This window comes from Melospiza georgiana, chromosome Z (genome assembly GCF_028018845.1).
Source record: "Melospiza georgiana isolate bMelGeo1 chromosome Z, bMelGeo1.pri, whole genome shotgun sequence".
Classification (NCBI taxonomy): Eukaryota; Metazoa; Chordata; class Aves; order Passeriformes; family Passerellidae; genus Melospiza; species Melospiza georgiana.
Genome location: NC_080465.1, coordinates 38,318,080 through 38,337,131, shown reverse-complemented (window position 1 = coordinate 38,337,131; position 19,052 = coordinate 38,318,080). Strand labels below are relative to the sequence as shown.

Sequence of the window (19,052 nt, the reverse complement as noted above, 5' to 3'; positions counted from 1 at the left end):
TTTATGGTGAAACCAGTTGAAGGACTTTCACTGTTTTCGCTTGCTTTGTTGTCTACTTTTAAACAGATATTTGGAATAAAACAGGACCCGTTAAACTAATCAGATGGTCACCCGATAGCTGTGTTGTGATGGTGACTTGGGAATGTGGAGGTTTGTCCTTATGGAGTGTTTTTGGTGCTCAGCTTATCTGTACTTTAGGAGGTGATTTTGCGTGAGTATTTTTAATTTACATTGTAAAGAGTGTATTAGAAGTGTTTGTTTTTATAATTGAAAGCATCTAATTAGAAATTAATTCACTGAATTAGCTTTTTAAAATTCTCTTTTTCCTTTATGATTTCTTAGATATTGAGATATCTTGGCCAATATTTAGGAGGGGATCATTTAAATATAAAGAAAAATATATTTATTTTGTAATAGTCTTTTTGTCTGTAAAAGAAAATTACTCTAGGAACAAGCTTGAGCAAGCAAATATTAAAATTCCCTCAGTGCATGTATTTCAAATAGTTTATGCTACACATCTGACAGTTGCATTGCTTTTTTTTTAGTGTCATGGATCAAACAGGCTGTATCATTTGAGATGAGATTCAATGTAGAACCATATGAAAACACAAAGATAGGAATTTAATTTATTATTCTGATGAAGTAATTTGTAAACTCAAACTTGTTCTGTTCTGTTTTTAAGGTATCAATCTGATGGTGCCAAAAAGGACCCTCTGAAAATCCGTTCCATGGTAAGCAGGAGTATAAAAACACTATAATAGGATGACTCTTAATGTTTTTCATTGTTTTTAGTATAACAGGTTTTCAGAAAATCAAACTATTTTTCTTTTGCCTAATTAGTTTTCATAGTAAGATGCCTTTACTACAATGTTTTATTGAAGGACGGAAGGACAACTGATGAATTTTTTTCATGAAGTATGCATGACATGCCTTTTCTTGCCTTTGCTTTTAATATTAAGAATGAACACTTGCAATTTTTTCTTAATTTTGCTTTTTTTCTCTGGTCTATATTTCAAAGTGCAGTCAGACACAGATCAACATTAATTGTAGACTCCCTTATTTCTCTAAATTTACTAGCTGGCCTTTGACACTCAAAGTAACTTTACTAAGATTATTAATTCCAGAGAAACTGAACTGCTTTTTTTTTAAATACAAACTAGTTAACATTAAATCCAATCCTGCTAGTCTGTAAAATCAATAAATAAATAGAATAAATTAGAGTAAATTTTAAATTAGAAAAAATTTCAAACACATCCTACAAGGCCTCGTACAAACCATGATGATTTTTTTGCAGTATTTTAAAACAATTTGGTTTATTCATCATGACATAGTTGCTATGAAGATTGACAATTCTAAACATGCATCCCAAGTGGAGGTACATATATGCAATGACAGTACCTTTTAAATTTACCTCTTAAAAAATTTCAAAAATTGAAATTCTGATATCATTGGATTTAATGAGCAGCAGCCAGTGTAATTTTGGAAATCAGGATTGTTTCATACCTGGCTCTTTGTTTGAATTTTTGTTTGTTACCCTAAACTGCGAACTAAACAGTCTTCATTACTTATGTGTCTTTGCACAGTTACACTTCATTTAATCATCACTTTTTTAACATAAGACAGGAAATAATTCAAGCTAGATTCTTACTGTACCTTGTGAATTTTACTGTTTGATTCCTATAATGATATGATTTAGAACAATAGAATGTGGGGATTTTTTCCAGGCTCAAGTATATCATAAGATCAGTTGCAGTAAGTTTCTGTAGTTCTTGTTTTGTGAGAATATATGGTATTACATTTATATATGTGTATGTAGTGTTGGGCTGGGAATTTTATTATTGTTATTCTTTTACCTTCAGACCTGGGGATCAGAAGGGTATCATCTCTGGGTTATTGATGGGAGTTCTTCTTCAAACATGAAACCTGAAAGAAATGCAAATAATGAAGCTCAGCAGTTTGGTATTCTGCAGTTTCAGTTCATCAAGAGTGCACTCACTGTTAATCCTTGTATGGTAAGTTTATTTGTTGATAAATATATCCTTATTTTAGATCATACTTCCAGTTTTAGGTGCCCTCTGGGTTGTTCTCTCAGGTTTTAAGTCTGTTCTGCAGCTATTAGAGTTGTCTTTCTTTTTTATCATAGAACCTTTAAAATGGTACTGTGAAAATATTGCTATACAATATTTCATATTGTTTACTTAGAATCTCTTAATATATTGATCATGTGTTTTTCCTTTCCTTTCTGTATGTGGAGTTCAAAGTTGCTTTTTTTTCTTTTGTTTTGTTTTTGTTTGGTTTTAATATAGAGTAACCAGGAGCAAGTCCTCCTTCAAGGAGAAGATCGCTTATATTTGAACTGTGGAGATGCAGCACAGACTCAGAGTCCCAGAAATACTTTGGCACACTCTGAACATAACCACACCAGGGAAAGAGGCCCTTTTTCAGATGGCAGTTTAGATTCTCAGGGTTTAAGCACTTTACTAGGACACCGGCATTGGCATGTTGTACAGGTAATTGATCCTGGTTGCCCGTATGTGCTTCATGCTTGCAAGAATTTGTAGGAATAGAATATGCAGCTGATCTCCTCACTCTCTGCCAGATCTTCTTCCTCTGGTATGAGATCATTGCCTTTTTATTGTCTCTGGGGGTTCGCCATGGTACAACTTTTTCTCATTGACAAAAGGTAAAGCAGTGTTGGTCCTATCAGCCTTGTGGGTATGAGTTTGCCTCCTAGCCAATAAATACAGTCTTAAAGCTTTTATGACTTTGGGAAGGAGTAGTTAATTACTTTCCTGGGCTTTGAAAGAGAGAATAAGTGCAACATGCAAGAAATAATTTAGGTGTTTGTTTTTTTATTTATGCAAAATGCTTTAAACCATATTCTGCTGATGTATATAGTCTTCCATCTATATTTTCAAACATAAAAAATGGCATCTCTTTTAGCATATAACTGAAACTTCACAATATCAGGCTTTCAAAGAAGAAGTTGTTTCCAGGGTAGTAATGGGACTTCTATTTTTCCTGCAATATAAATAAAAAATTAAATATCTTTTAATCTGTGATTCTAATATGTATTCTTTGATGGTTGAATTGGTGACACTTTTAAAACAAGATTTCTGAAAGATCCCCACTATTTTGTTCTTCACATAGCACATGAATCAGTAGTATTAAAAAGCATTTGATTCTAGGTATATCAGGCAGGTTCTAGATACTGTTGAATTTCCACTTTAGCTGGCCAAGTGGCTCTTCTGTCTTCTAAAACTGGGGTGTAAGAAGGAGATATCTTTGTTCTGTGGTAAAAGTAAAGCTGAAACAATTAGAATTACTGCCTAGGTCTCAAGAGTACCTACCTTCCTTGTGTCAGATCGGAGAATGGAGTTCTAGGCTGATTTTGTATCATCCCATGTGACGTGAAGAATACCAAATTGAGATTTGATCTGACATATTCAGTAAGGTTCTCTCATAGGAAGGCTTTTGGATATGCTGGTGTGTATTTGTGACAGGATTAGAAATTTCATCCCTACACTGAAAGTCCTGTCTGAAGACTGTATTTATCAAAATATTTATGTTCCTTTGAAAGATTCTCTTAGAGAGGGAAGTAGCTGGGAGGAGACATGAGCAAATTGTGATTATTAATTTGTAATATAGTATTAATTGGTGTATGTTGTTAGTACATTTTGACGTTTTGTGTATTCAAAACAGGGTAACATTTAGGCATGAGTAACTTTTGCTGTGTGGGCAGTAATTTTATTTAAAAACAAATTTCCAACATTAAATACCTTTATGATAGTGTTTTGAAAAGAAACCACTGACATTGTCCAAATTCTTTTAGGATGTGGCAATTAATTGATTCTTTAATGGTAGTTGGTATAGTCATGTGGTTTTCATTTTCTCTTTTTTTTTTTTTTTAGATTCATAGTACATATCTAGAGAGCAACTGGCCTATAAGGGTGAGTTATTTTAAGAATATGTTCATGCTTATATAAAGATATTGGAGGGTTATTCTTAGGATTGGCTGAACTCTGAAAATGAAATCATTAATTTACATTACAGAGAGAAAACTGTGTTAGTAAAGTATGAAGCATGAAGATAATTTACACGTTTTGAGTCTGATGTTGTTGCCTTGTGGTGCATATTTGGATAGGACATATAGTTTAAATAAGTTCCCATCTGAGGTTCTGGTGGCTTTTATTTCTTTTTTACAGTTTTCAGCTATTGACAAGCTTGGACAGAATGTAGCTGTTGTTGGCAAGTTTGGTTTTGCACATTATTCTTTACTCACCAAAAAATGGAAGCTGTTTGGAAACATTACCCAGGTGAGAGGTTATGGAATTTTATTCTGGTGCACAGGGAAGATTTTATTTGTTGGGATGTGAGACCTGGAGAAAATTAAAGAGTATCATTTTCAAGGGAACAGCCTGTAGACACATTTGGGATTAGGGTTGCTGGTTATGCATGTGTTTCTCATAAAGTGTCTGAAACACAGGTCTTGTGGTTTTGACACACTAATTTGTGTCTGAATATTAGCAGAGTGTTCCAATTTTGCTTGTGTATAGTCAGTCACTTAATTCCATTTGTTTTATCTGAGAGTTCATGTGATGTAGCTTTGGATGTAAAGCTTATAAATTCGGGCATTTGAGAGAGTCCAGGGATGCCAGTAGCATGAAGAACTGTGGAACTATATTTTGTAGGATGAAGTTTGTCCTTCACATACTACTCTTTAGTACTTTGGTTATTTTAAGCATTAAAAACTTCTTATTCATAGTCTTGCCACTATGCATAAAGCTTATAGAGATCGTGCATGGCTTTAAGAAATTACCTATATAATGTACATGTCTGTGTGTGTAAGTGTATAAAAATACATACATATATGTCATCTGCTTGCTTTTTTCTTTTCAGGAGCAAACTATGATGGTAACAGGTGGCTTAGCATGGTGGAATGACTTCATTGTTCTTGCATGTTATAATTTAAATGATCACCAGGAAGAGGTAAGATACTTTTCTTCAAAGTAAACCTATAATGATTAAATTATCTGATCTACATGACAGTAGTATTATTATTAAATTTCATAAGCATGAAATTTATCATGATATTGTGAGCATGTTTATACATGATAAACTTTGGTGGGTTTTGGTTATATTCAGAGTTTATATGTTAATATATAAGTAATTCTTTGCAGAAAATTTTTGTTGTTGTTATTAAAAACTGTGTACTGCTGACTACAGTGAATCTACTCGTTCTGAAAACTTTGTGACACTTTTGCAATTAGCATGAAGTGTGTTCTGAGATACCTGTTTACAGTGTTTTGGGACAGTTTTGCAAGCTTTTAAACTATATGGGCAGAGGAGATTTACTTACTCTTTGCTCTTTAAAACTGGTGAATAAAATTCCTTCCTTATGATTGTTGTTCAGTACTTCAGCTTTGGCTATACTGTGCTTTAACTGCTTTGGTTATAATAATAAAACGGATGCAGTGGATAAAATACTTGATGAAACAAAAACTCAGTAGCGTGTCTTGGTAGAAATTCTTGACAGCCATTCCACAATAAAGAAAATAACCAGAAGTGGAATTACTATTACCCTCTTGGTAAACAGAACATGTTTACAAACTACTCCTTTTCCTTGCAGCTGAGAATCTACCTGCGAACGTCTAACCTTGACAACGCGTTTGCTCATATCACCAAAGTGCAGGCAAACACATTACTACTGAGTGTCTTCCGGGACATTGTGATATTGTTCAGAGCAGATTGTTCCATTTGCCTTTACAGTATTGAGAGAAGGTCTGAGGGGTGAGTGTCACTATTTAAATGCTTTTGCAGTAAGGTACCTGTAGACCTGCTCTCAGTCTGAGTAAATTCCTACAATAATACAAAGGTATTTGATAGCTGGTGGAGTCAGATTTTTAAAATACGGAGTGATGTTATCTTTATGCACAAGTTCATGACTGTTTTCATTTGCACACATACTGATAGGCCCGTGCAAGCCAGAAGTAGGTAGTGGCTGGTGTATGCACATTTCCAGCTGTCTGAACAGACATGTTCCTAAATTGTGGGAACTTGAAAACTGAATATAAATAGGACAAAAAGGGACTAAAAAACACCCACATATTTGAATATTTTAAAATAAAAACATGTTTGTAATGTTAGAAGCACTTATTACTGAAGGGAAGGTGGCAGTAGGCTTGCAAAGATGAAAAGGTTTGGTCTTGGTGAGGTGTTGAGGAATTGTTTTAGTACAAAAGGAGTAGCAACGTAAAATATGCCAGGTGCTTTCAGACAATTAAGATTAGTGAATCTAAGGAGGAGATAAAGATTCAGAGATTGGGGGTTTAAGTCCCTATATAAGTGATGTTTCTTACAGTTATGGTATCTTCTTTTTAGCAAGAAAGGACCTTTTTGTGGTAGAAAAAAGCAAGTTGTTGGTGAACTTCAGAGAAAAATATTTTTAATGCTTTTAAAAAAGCTCTCAGCAGAATCCAAACCTGGAAACTGTCTGTCTCATTGAACGGTCAATAGAGTCATATTCTGAAGTATCTGATATTGTCTTCTATCCACGCATATCTGTATTTCCCAAGGTATCGAGATCAGTAGCCCATTTTAGGTTTGTTTGGTAACTTTATATAGAGTAGATATGTGGGCATTTCTGCTGATTCCTGATTAAAGGAATGTCATTTGTTCCATAGAGTAAATTGTTTGCTAAGGGTAAGTTGCTTATTTTCATTAGGTTTACTTTAAGGTAGTTATTTCATGTTAAGTACTGTTGTAAAATTTCTAAATGTAGTTATTTTCCTTTCAGTCTTAATCCTACTGCCAGTATCCAAATTCTTCAAGAAGTATCCATGTCTCGGTACATTCCTCATCCTTTTCTTGTAGTATCTGTTACGTTGACATCAGTGAGAACAGAGACTGGCATCACCTTGAAGATGCCTCAGCAGGTAACAGATCTCGAAATTTGATAGAATTGGTGCCTGAATTTGTTAGCTTACTCCTTAAAGGTTACCTGGCTGATAAATCAGACATGAATCAGTGACTCTTGTGTATGGTAAAATCCAGAACATGGTTTTTTCTGAAGTTCACTATGTAGATATGCTATGTGGGAATTGGGCATAAGGGGGTGGATAGAGACATAAGAGTTTAGATTTTATTTCATACCTTCTCTTCTTAACTTGCAAAGTTTGAGACCAAGTCTTGGTGAACAAATTAAATTTAACTCTGTCAAGGGTATGTTGCTCTATCATGTATTAACAGTCAAAAACCAAAGCAATCCATGGCATCAGGAATTACCTTTCTTGCAACAACATGTCCATTACTCAAAGAATAAATAGAAAAAATGAAAAGATGGCATTCTGTGCCTCATATGACCCTATGAGGCACTCTTTGTCAATTCTGCAACAGCCAAACAATAACTTAAGATGTGAAGGTCCCTGTCTTAACATCATAATTTTGTCAGGGCACTGAAAGAATTTCTACATGCAAAGAGAACTTGGATTTTTGTTGTAAATAAAAACAGAGTAGACTTAACTGAGCAGAATACTTTGCTTTCTTGACACACCTTACTAAAACAATTTTTCTCTAACTGCAGCTAAATAAAAGTTCAAGATGCTGTACAAGTGTGGCTCAGCTCTTTTTGGCTCAGCTCTTGGGTACCAGTGTAGTCTTTGCAGTCAGATACTGGCAATCATACTGTGATGATACTGATAAGAATACAGAGTTTTATTTTTCTTAGAATGCTGGTGGATTGCCCATTTTAAGACACATGGTTGGAAAAAGTCCATATTAAACACATGGAATGAGTTTGGTGAATAAGAAACCTTCCAGTATTTACTGCTTTGCACAAGAACTTGTTCTTGATTTTTCTAAGTCCTTCTATATTGAATTCAGCTGTTAGTCATCTCTGTAAAGTGGGACATTTAATTTACATTTTTATGGGTTTTTAATGTGGTTATGAGTAAAATTATAATTCAAAAAGCTTAAATAATTTGCATAATATTCTTTCTATCCTTAGGCTTGTGAAGCTGAAAGTATTATGCTTAACTTAGCAGGACAACTTATCATGTTGCAAAGGGATCGATCTGGACCCCAGATACGAGATAAAGATAACAATCCTAATCAAAGAAAGCATGTGAGTACATATATGAAGTCATACTGTGTATGACTTCAAAGATGGCAGTGATGGAAGAAGCTGTGCAAGAGAGTGGTCCAGACATAAAGAAAATAAGACTACAAGCAAGGCAGTATTTATGCTTACTGACGAAATTGTGGGCTGGAAGTATATTAGCATTTGCTTGTGTTCACTAGTTATATTGAAAAGAAATAGACAAGTTTTAAGAGTAAAGATACTGCCCAAAATTTCATACGCACCAATAACAGAAAATCTCTAGTCTGTCCAAAACTGTTTTGTATGTTTATGGAACGTTATCATTTTTTGCAGAGTACTTTTACAGAGTTCTTGGCAGTAACAACAATAGAAATCAATTACTGAACTCTCAATTCTTCTGAGCTGATGAAAACCAATTCTATGTGAAACAAGCACATTGGGAGAGTGAAATTTGGAAAATTCAGATAGATTTGTCAATTCTAGGTTGCACTTGGGGGCTATCTGAAGAAGCAGAGAACAGGTTTTTACTTTTCACCTTTATTCTTATCTCTCTGCTTCCTGACTAAATATTAAGGAGGTTAAAAAAAAAAAGTGTCTTGAGTTAATATAGGTATTAAGTGGTGTTTTGTCACATGCTAGCGTGCAGATAAGAGAAAAGCAAATTTGTTTCTTCTTTGTTAGAAGAATAACATGTTTGAAGACAGTACTTATCTGAAAAATAGAGTTCTTGTGAATAGGGTAAAAATAAAAGGAATAATGGATACTGATTTTTTTTTTTTCATTTTAAATAGCTGCCTTTTTGTGCTCCAGTTGTCCTAGCCCAGTCTGTTGAAAATGTATGGACTACTTGCAGGATTAATAAACAGAAACGCCACTTACTGGAGGCTCTGTGGCTCAGCTGTGGTGGGGCAGGTATGAAAGTCTGGCTTCCCCTGTTTCCCAGAGATCATCGAAAACCACATTCCTTTCTGTCAAGACGGATCATGCTGCCTTTCCACATCAACATATACCCATTGGCTGTTTTGTTTGAAGATGCCTTGGTTCTTGGTGCTGTTAATGACACTGTGCTCTATGACTGTTTATACACTCAAACCAGTGCTAGAGAACACTTAGAGGTTCTCTTTCCGTTCTCCATTGTTGAGAGAACCTCTCAGATCTACCTCCATCACATTTTACGCCAGCTCTTGGTTAGGAACCTCGGTGAACAAGCCTTGCTTTTGGCCCACTCCTGTGCCACATTACCATACTTCCCTCATGTACTAGAACTGATGCTTCATGAAGTGCTGGAAGAAGAAGCTACCTCGCGGGAACCTATTCCCGACCCTCTCCTTCCCACTGTGGCGAAGTTCATTACAGAATTCCCCCTCTTCCTGCAGACAGTTGTTCATTGTGCTAGGAAGACAGAATATGCCCTGTGGAATTACCTTTTTGCTGCTGTTGGAAACCCGAAGGACTTATTTGAAGAGTGCTTAATGGCCCAGGACTTGGACACAGCTGCCTCTTACCTTATTATCCTACAGGTAACAGCACCAGATATATTGCAAGATATTTACTAATATTGCAGTATTTTAAAAATAATGTCAAATCAAAGTTATGCATGTTCAATAGATCTTTAATGTAACAGTTTTCTGTTGATATTATGTCCAGTTATGAAGGGTGGTAAGATCATGCAGTGTAAGTAGTTAGTTTACTGTTTTAATTATAGCATGAAATTTATTGTTTATAATCTTTGGTGTACTCGAATGTGAAGTAGTGTGACTTGACTTATTAGAACTTCAGATCTTCTATAGTAAAAGTAAATCACTTAATTATGCTTTGTTGCTTGCAGAATATGGAAGTTCCAGCAGTTAGCAGACAACACGCTACTCTCCTGTTTAATACTGCCTTAGAGCAGGGAAAGTGGGATCTCTGTCGTCATATGATTAGATTTCTTAAAGCCATTGGCTCTGGAGAAACAGAAACACCCCCAGCTACACCAACAACTCAGGTTTGTGATGAGAAAAGTAAATACTATGCATCAAGCCTTGTATGATTAATCTTCATATTATATATCATGTTTGGTCCTTTCAGTGTATGTTTTGGTTTTCTTGCTTTTAGGAACCTAGTTCAAGTAGTGGTTTTGAATTCTTCAGGCATCGCAGCATTAGTTTATCCCAATCAGCGGAGAATCTCCATAGCAAATTTAATCTGACAAAAACACTGAGTATGCCCTCTGGCCCATCTGGAAAAAGGTAATGTCTTCTCATTGCCCACTTTATTAGGTAGAGGACTAACTTCTTACTAATTTAAGTTATAGAAAAAATTTATTTGATGGATATGTCCTAATCTCCTTCCACATTTTTTGCATTTATAATTTCACAACTTTTTTACTGTTCGTGTCTCCTAACATTCTTGGGAAAATATATTCTCACACATGTAAATACATGTATTTATGTTTATATGTATGCACAGTTATGCTTACATAGATATTGCTGACCCAAAGACTCTGAAACAACTGGATGTGGTACATATTGCATGTGTAGTAATTTTAGTAGCTAGTGAGATCACGTGCCTCATATTTAAAGGACCTGTTTTTCTGAAAAATACATTTTGAACTGCTCACAGTTCACAGCATCACAGTGTACTGCTCTGCTACCATGCACATCTTGATCTGGCACTGTGTTTCCAAGCTACAAATAGAACCTTTTATGCCTTGGGGTGAACTCCTCTAAAGCTGCTGTATACCGACTTGATATTGATAGGTATTACAGTTCAGAAGTAGGATTGAATTGAAATTATTGTCTTTGCTTTGGCATTTTTCCCCATCCTGATTTCTAAAACCATCCTAGTATAAATTCTGAATTTAGGAATTTTTAATAGAGAGTACTGTCTTAAAGGTTTGGATAGGAAGGGCTGTGGGCCAATACTTGACTATTTCTCTAAACTTTGCAATGTCATCTGCCTTTTATCTCCTACTTTACTTTTTTCTGCATTGCTAATAGTTTAATGTTCTATAAAAACTGCTGCTGTTGTAACTTAAATCCTTTATTTCACCTACCTGTTGAGGCAGTGGGACCTTTTAGAGAATATAAACAGGAAGGAACTATGGAAACTGCTTCTGCTGTATTATAGAAAGCTCCCCTTATACTACTCTGGTGACTTGATGTTCTGCAGTTGTGGCCTTTGTGACTCAGCTTTATCAGTGTTCACTAGGCTGTTCTGTGCTGTGTGTGTAGGTGGAGTAAAGACAGTGACTGTGCTGAGAACATGTACATTGACATGATGCTCTGGCGGCATGCTCGGCGTCTGCTGGAGGAAATCAAGCTGAAAGACCTTGGCTGCTTTGCTGCACAGTTGGGCTTTGAGCTGATCGGCTGGTTGTGCAAGGAGCGAGCCAGAGCTGCCCGTGTGGAGGATTTTGTGTGTGCTTTGAAAAAGCTACACAAGGATTTCCTCTGGCCATTTCCAGTTATACCAGCTTCATCCATCAATTCACCTTTCAAGAATGGAAAGTACAAGACAGGTACAGTAGCATCTGAGTTTGATAGATTTCAAACTCAGATTTCCCTCCTGCAGTGCTACATCTGTGAATCTCAGTCTGTTCTGCCCCTGTTCAGCCAAGATAAGAACAGGCTGAGGCTTGCCACCTGCACAGCTTTCTCACACAGAGTGTATTTTTTGAAGAGATTCTGTTTAACATAGATGGTACCTCTCGTGTGATTACCATTTCTGTTGAAATCTCCTGCTTTCTCAGGCGTACTGAATTGGACATCACTGTAGATATTGAACTCAACATGGAAATTACTTCAGTGTAAATTCTGCTGCAGAAAATTACTAAAATCAATATTCTTTTGTAGTCCCTTGATGAGCTTTTGATTAACTTCTTAAAAAATAAATAGTAATGTTCTTAATATTTGAAAGTTAGATGGTAAGAACTTTGAAGACTTCTAAGCCTCCTTTATGTTACTGATCTCTCAGTTCACTACCTTACCTCCTTACAGCAAAGGTGACATTTGCTACCGTATCTCCACATGGCAAGGCTGACATTGCTGCCAAATCTTCCTCTTTTTAGTAACAACATCATTATTTACTTCTGTTGATGCTAACACTTTATTACATCATGCTTCTTTTATGCCAGTGCTCTCATAAAAAGCTGGTCAGAAATTCCTGAAATGCCTAAACTTGCTGCATTCCCTTGAATTTCATTGGTCCCCTGAATATTGACTTAGATGCAAGTTTTAGCTTCCTGAAATGCCTGGAGAGAACTGTCTAAATTTCCTTCTGGATACTTGCATGATTTTTCTATGGTGTGTTTTGATTTTTCTAGCTGTGGGGGAACAACTACTAAAATCTCAGTCTACAGACACGTTTGTAAACATGGAAATGGACACAGGGATTTCAAACACACCTCGCAGTCGTAGCTGGCTTGGTACTATCAGCTCTTCTCAGAGAGAAATTGATACTGTTTCATCCCATGGACCACACATGCAAGATGCATTCCTTTCTCCTTTGCTAAGTAAAGGTTAGTCACTCTTCCTTCTGTCTGCTCATTGGGACAATGTGAAGTGTATGCTTATATTTTGATATTTGCGTGTCACTGTTGTATTGTCCCTTCTCAACTACTGATAAGAAAAATTCAGGAAAAAAAAGAAGGGACTTACTGAAAAGTGAACTGAATTTTTTACAACAGAAAGGTAAATGCCCATGTTGTACATCTCTAAGTACATGAAGTTGAATGTGGAATAGATATTTGCTGAAGTTTCTATCTGTGGTGATAACTTGAAGTTCAGTATTTTTTCAGTCTGGATAGCAAGAGTGTCCTATGTTGTGGTTTTCTGTTTCCTTGTCTCTTGCATAAATCAGCCTCTTGCAGGTGTTGGAACAGCTCTAATTGCATGAACTTTGTGCTTTTGGGTTTCCTAAGAAGGATATTAGATATCTTACTTATTGAGGAAGTTGAGGAAATTAGAGATCCATATAGTTGTATTTTTTCCAAAGGCTTTATGTAAATTGCTTATTAAAAGGTGCAATGTATGATGAGCCTACTAAAATAGAAAGTGTACTTTTTATATACTTTTTTTGAACACAGAAGGATATGGGAAAAGTTTGTTAGACCATTGTAGTCTTTTTAAAATTTTGTATACTTCCTCTTGTCCTTGAGCATAGAGCGTTTTCAACAGTATCTAAATCATGTGATTTCCACTCCATTAGGGCAAAGGTCTAAGTACATAGTGTGAGCTACAGTTTTTTTTCCTTAATTTTTATAGCTGTAGAGCCTTCTGTGAGATTCAGGGCATTTGGAGATGTTTTCCGTCTGCTTGGGCATGGTCTCATTTTATTTTCACTCCTATTTCTCTTGTGTTTTAAATCTGGAGACTGCAAGAAAATAGTTACCTTTTTTCATTGCATTGACTTTACTGCTGTCTGCCACTACTGGTCTTTATATAAACAGGTATATGTATGGCTTTTTTCTGACCTGGATGAAGACCTTTGAGTTGAATGTACTTTGCTACACATTTTGAAGCAGTTTATTTCTAAAGAAACTACATTAATAGCCTTCAAAACATTGCAAGCTTAATTCTAATAAAAATTTCATAAATTACTAATCCAGCACTGGTATTTATGGGCAAGAAGATAATCAAATAACCTTTTGACTTCCTGAACTTTTTCCAAGAAAAGATGCATATGCTTTAATATGGAAATAGTTCTCAAGAGTAGGTGCCTTCATGACTCACCACTGTAATGTTTTTAGCTTTGTTACTGTTCCTCTGAAAATTCTGTTACTGTATCTGCTCTTCATGTTTTTACTGGAAATACTTATTTTTGTATTTTGTGCTGGTAAATATTTACATTACAAAACACTTGAAATCTTCATGGTTTTGTGTGAAGAAAATAATTTGATATTGAAACTTCATTTTAACAAAATTTAAAGTTAAATAAGCAGAATTTTAGACAGACTGTAACCCTTCCTGGACTTAATTCTAGGACTACAGTATGCAAGATGCTGTATTGGTGCTTTTATGATGATTGCCCGCAAATACCTAGGATGCCTTACTGAGAATAATTCTCCTGAATTATTTTTACTGGATAGAAAAACTATTGCATTCCTGCAACATTAGTTCTACCATCCAGTGTGACAAGAAGAATGCTGAAGCGGGATGGACAATATCCCTGAAGTAACTGTGATGCACCATAAAGCATTACTGTTTGTCAATTTTTATAGGAAGTAGTTCAGAAATTCTGAATCTTACTAAAGTAAGTAGTTTCTTTTTTCCCTTATGTTTCTGAGTGTTTTTGATAGGTGATGAATGCAGCATTGGTTCAGCAACGGACCTGACTGAAACAAGTTCCATGGTGGATGGAGACTGGACCATGGTGGATGAAAACTTCTCCAGTCTAAGTTTAACTCAGTCAGAGCTTGAGCAGCTCTCTCTAGAGCTGGCAAGTAAAGGGCCACACAAGTCACAGGTGCAGCTCCGGTAAGTAATGACACCTTTGAGACTGAGAATTGCTGGCTTGCAGCATTTGGAGAAAGAAACAATCTACACAATCACACTGCAATTTTTGTCTTGGGAGTAGAAAAATAAACAGCTCTTCTCTCCGTATAGGTATTTGCTACATATCTTCATGGAAGCAGGATGTCTGGATTGGTGTGTTGTCATAGGCCTTATTCTCAGAGAATCTTCAGTTATCAACCAGGTTTTCAGTATCATGCAGTCCTCTGATATTGATGGAGAAATCTGTCAGAATATTAAGACTGGCCTAGATGCTGTTGACAAGTGGGCTTCTACAGATTGGTAAGTGTTACTTTCTGTTTTGATTTTCATTTGAGCTGTAGATATTTTGTTACCTAAAAAGTAACCAAAGTTATTACCTTAGCCTTATCTGAAACTTCACTTCAGAGAGTTGTAATGAAACTGGGAAAAAATACCCAAAACACAAACCAAACCAAACCCAGAGGAACCAGCTTTCTAACTTTTATTGCTTGATCAGGGTTGCCTTTTTCTCTTTATTTATAAACATTTGTGCTTTTCAGGCACATGACAGAAGTACTAATTTTAATTCATTTGTGGTGTTTCATCCCATTCTCCTCCTAGCCCTGGGTACAAGCCATTTCTAAGTATCATCAAACCACAGATCCAGAAACTAAATGAAATAGTAGAAGAGCAAGTACAACCAGAAGCATTTCAGCCAGTGAATCCATCTAAGGTTCCTGAACAAGCGAACCCAAGAGCTGAGGAAAGCAGGACTTCATCTAGCCATGGCACTAATCCTCAGAGTGATGCTGGAAGCAGCAATGCAAGCAGACATGAAGAGGACAAGACTAAGACAGAGGATGAGGATTCATTCCAAGAAGGCAGTTATGACTGTGTTGTGTCTTAATGGAAAGTGAACGACTTCCATTTGTTCAGGTGTGAAAGGAAGCAAACCAGCTCTTAGATCTGCTTCTGTGTTTTGGATTTGAACTCTTTTTTAAATTTTGTTTGTTTGGTTTGGTTTTTTAATATTTCAATCTTTGAAATTTTTAGTGGGGATAACTAAACACCAGTTTCATCAGATAATTTCAAAAGGAGGCATGACTCTTTTTTGATGCAATGGCCAGACTGCAGCTTTACATTTTGATACTTTAAATAGTGTTGGAGAGTGAACACACATGGAGACAGATTCAGGCAATGTTCATCAGTACCTTTACGTCACCAACATGTTCCGAATGAACTACTTACATCTTGCTTGAGTTTAAAAGGCAAAGAGGGGATTAAATATAAAAACTGTTTTCTTTGCAGCTTGCCTGCCTAATAAATGTCTGATCAATGCAGTTCAGATTGGTTTGATACCAGTATTTTGTATTAAAGGACTGTAAAATATATTGTATGTTTTTGTGAATAATCTTGTACAAATACTCAAGACTGTACCATGTTTGGAGGTACCTATGTGTGTTTGCATGTTTCTAGATGACTAGTAAAGTTAAAGCAGAGTTGCACTTCTTTATGGATGAGGCATAATTTACTGACCTAACACTGACACAAGGTGGCTTACCTGTTTTTTTACTGCCACTTAACAGATCTTGTAGTTGGGTTAAGGGATTGCTGAAGGTTATTTATTTAATTGTAAATTCTTTTCTGATAAATGGATTTTTAAAATGTAAATAATCATCATATACTCTTGCTATGGAAAACTAGTTTAACAGCTCATACTTAAACATTTTTCAAACATTTTATAATATGCATACTTCTAACTAAGACATATTTAACTTTCATACAATGTTATGAAAACCTGGCTGCAGAAGTCTGTTGCTTTGAGGTACTTATTTTTTCTAGCTGCTGTCCCTATGTAATAACTACCTGTAACAGTATTAATTTAGATATTAGCTTGTTTGTACTGTGCAATCTGAACAAAAATGCAACATTACTCATTTTATACACGATAAACTAGTTTATTTTTTATAACATCATTTGATTACTGACATGGACCAAACTAGTCATCGTAGGTAGTTACAGCATCTGTTGCTTTTCTAGCGTAGTTACTAAATGCACATCCATTTAAACCCTGAAATTAAGACTATTCACAATTAAGTTTTAAATGAATTGTGGTTTCATCATCTTTATTTCCTTTGTAGATAAGATCAAGTGCTTTAAAATGTACAGATATTAAACTGTTGCTTTAGAATGGCTTTTCTAAGCCAATACAACCAGTAAAAGTGCAATAATTGCGAGTATTACATGGAAAGCTGGAGCTATTAATGAATGCAACTTGAACTTCATTTTAAGAGTTAACTTGAGACTGAAGTTAGATGAATGAAACTCAGTCTGAGTTCCAGCATTAAGCTTATTCTGCATTGTAGCTACTGGTTACAGATAATGTCTATCATACCTACAAGCCTGTTGTGACCTGATGTCAAAATTCATTATTGTTTTAAGGGGATAATACTTAAAGCTTTTTTTATGATAAAGAAACCTGCTTAATCTATGTTAAAAGAAATAAAAACTGTGCTTCAAGTTAATATTTTTCTGTGGTTCTGTGGTAATGATGTAGCCAAGCCCATCCTGGTCAGCGTTCTGCTGTTCAGGTTTTGGATCTGTGCAAGTAAAACATTAACTGATATATTAACATTCTTAATATTCATATCTTACTACTGTGCTACTGTTGTTTAGCAGGTAAATATTTTTAGTTGTGAAATTTTAGAAGTTTGTACTTCTTTAGTAGTAATTATCTCTATGCAAATCTTACATGCTAATTTTGTATTTTGATTTCACTGCTGTTACACTTGTAATTAAAAGACAAATGTATTCAACTTTACTTGAAGTTACTCCTGTGAAAAAGAACTATTTCTGACTGCAAGCCATTCAGGTAGGCCATCTTAGAGAGACAAAGCTCTCAGAGAAACCACCTGATGAATTCTTTTTTATACTCCTGCAGCTTGTTTTTTACAGGATGAAGGAACCAAGCCTTTGCCTTATTAGGGCATCTTTGAAGTTACATCCACCTGCTGCTGTGAAGAGAGATGTAGTGGGTTTAGGTGGCAAGGGTGTGGTGGCAAGGGAGGGCTGTGTCAGACAGAGCCAGTTCCAACAAACATAAGCTGGTGCCTCCTCTCTATAATGTATTTAACAAGGAGTAAAAAATGCTGTGGAATATGTGTGAGGAAGAGTCCTGCAGGCAGCCAGGCCCGTAATGGAGGAGCAGGCGGAGATAGTCCAGGCACTGGAACAGAGATTCCCTGCAGCCTGTAGCTCAATGCAAGTAAATACACACATTAAATTATATACTAACAGTCTTGCTAATTAGCCTCTTACTGGTGTGGTACTGCACAGCAGCTCAATCCTTTAAATGATGAGGAAGAGGCTCTACACCTGCAGCCCACTGTGAAGCACGCTGGAGCAGATACCCACAGTGGCAGCCTTGGAGCACCCACACTAAGCAGGTGGATGGATGAGCCCTGAAGGAAGCTGCAGCCCAAAGAGCCCACACGAGAGCACATTTCTGGCAGCAACTGTGGCCCACAGGGATCCATGCTGGAACAGTCTCTTCCTGAAGGACCACCCCAGCAAGAGGAGAATCCAGTCTGAAGCAGTTTATGAGAGATGGTATCCCATGGAGTGGACCCCATGCTGGAGCAGGGCAATAGTCAGGAAAGGAACGAAGCAGAGAGGAAATTTTTCAGACTGACCATGACCTGACTCTTAACTGAGTTAACCCAATTCTTCTACACCACTGTGAGAGAGAAGGCAGAAGAATGAATCTGGAAAGGAAGGGGAGGTTGGGGGAAAGTGTTTGGTTATTTATTATATTTTAATTGGTAATAAAATAATTTTCCCAAGACCAGTTTGTTTCATCTGTTGTGGGTACCAGTGAGTAATGTCCCTGCCCCAACGCATGAATTTTCTCATCCCATTTTCTCCTGGTCTGCTGAGGGGAGAGTCAGCTGTTTGATAGGTACCCATCAGCTACCCAGGGTTAACCCTCCACAAAAGGTCTAGTCATCCACAAATGTGCACTATTTAACTAAAGATAGGAAAAATGGGCCACTTAAACAGTTGAGGATAAACATCTTTTTATGAAATTCGAACATGTTGACACTCTTTTCACTTTGTGTATTCAGCTCACATAAAACTGGCTGATGTAAGATCTCCTTCACAACAATTTGCACATCATCAAGTTTTCTTGATCTGTTTCTCATCCTGTGCAAAACTCCCAGAAAAACAGGAATACTCTGTATTCTTTGCTGTTAGATCCTTTCAAACCAGGTATGCCTACAAAACTGCTTGAATCAAATTGCATTTCTGAAGGTAATTTTTCACTATCATTTTTGTCAACCCAAGTAAGCTAACCTTTCCTCAGCATGTTTTAGGTCAAAGAAACCATTTCAAATGCTTTTCAAGCTGCAGTGTCTCTAAGCTACAGGTCTGAGACCCACTGTTAAGTAAGCAGAAATACCTGAATTCATAATTTAGCCAGAAGCTGTACAAATGAGGTC

The 19,052-nt window shown here is 36.2% G+C and overlaps 1 protein-coding gene across 4 annotated transcripts in view; it reads left to right on the top strand.

The window, feature by feature from the left end:
* RIC1 (RIC1 homolog, RAB6A GEF complex partner 1) overlaps nucleotides 1–17,078 on the top strand; it is a 44,690-nt gene extending 27,612 nt beyond the window's left edge. For 3 of the 4 annotated variants that reach the window (XM_058043942.1, XM_058043941.1, XM_058043944.1), the window contains 18 exons: nucleotides 67–211; nucleotides 683–731; nucleotides 1,860–2,012; nucleotides 2,307–2,510; nucleotides 3,912–3,950; nucleotides 4,206–4,316; nucleotides 4,900–4,989; nucleotides 5,630–5,790; nucleotides 6,797–6,935; nucleotides 8,006–8,122; nucleotides 8,890–9,618; nucleotides 9,927–10,085; nucleotides 10,196–10,329; nucleotides 11,314–11,600; nucleotides 12,405–12,599; nucleotides 14,379–14,556; nucleotides 14,686–14,874; nucleotides 15,175–17,078. In XM_058043942.1, the coding sequence (XP_057899925.1) occupies nucleotides 67–211; nucleotides 683–731; nucleotides 1,860–2,012; nucleotides 2,307–2,510; nucleotides 3,912–3,950; nucleotides 4,206–4,316; nucleotides 4,900–4,989; nucleotides 5,630–5,790; nucleotides 6,797–6,935; nucleotides 8,006–8,122; nucleotides 8,890–9,618; nucleotides 9,927–10,085; nucleotides 10,196–10,329; nucleotides 11,314–11,600; nucleotides 12,405–12,599; nucleotides 14,379–14,556; nucleotides 14,686–14,874; nucleotides 15,175–15,460 (3,365 nt within the window). In that variant the 3' untranslated portion in view covers nucleotides 15,461–17,078. Of the gene's footprint in view, nucleotides 1–66; nucleotides 212–682; nucleotides 732–1,859; nucleotides 2,013–2,306; nucleotides 2,511–3,911; nucleotides 3,951–4,205; nucleotides 4,317–4,899; nucleotides 4,990–5,629; nucleotides 5,791–6,796; nucleotides 6,936–8,005; nucleotides 8,123–8,889; nucleotides 9,619–9,926; nucleotides 10,086–10,195; nucleotides 10,330–11,313; nucleotides 11,601–12,404; nucleotides 12,600–14,340; nucleotides 14,557–14,685; nucleotides 14,875–15,174 lie in introns of those variants that run through there. The other variant, XM_058043945.1, reaches the window with a different exon arrangement.
* Nucleotides 17,079–19,052: the final 1,974 nt, after the last annotated feature.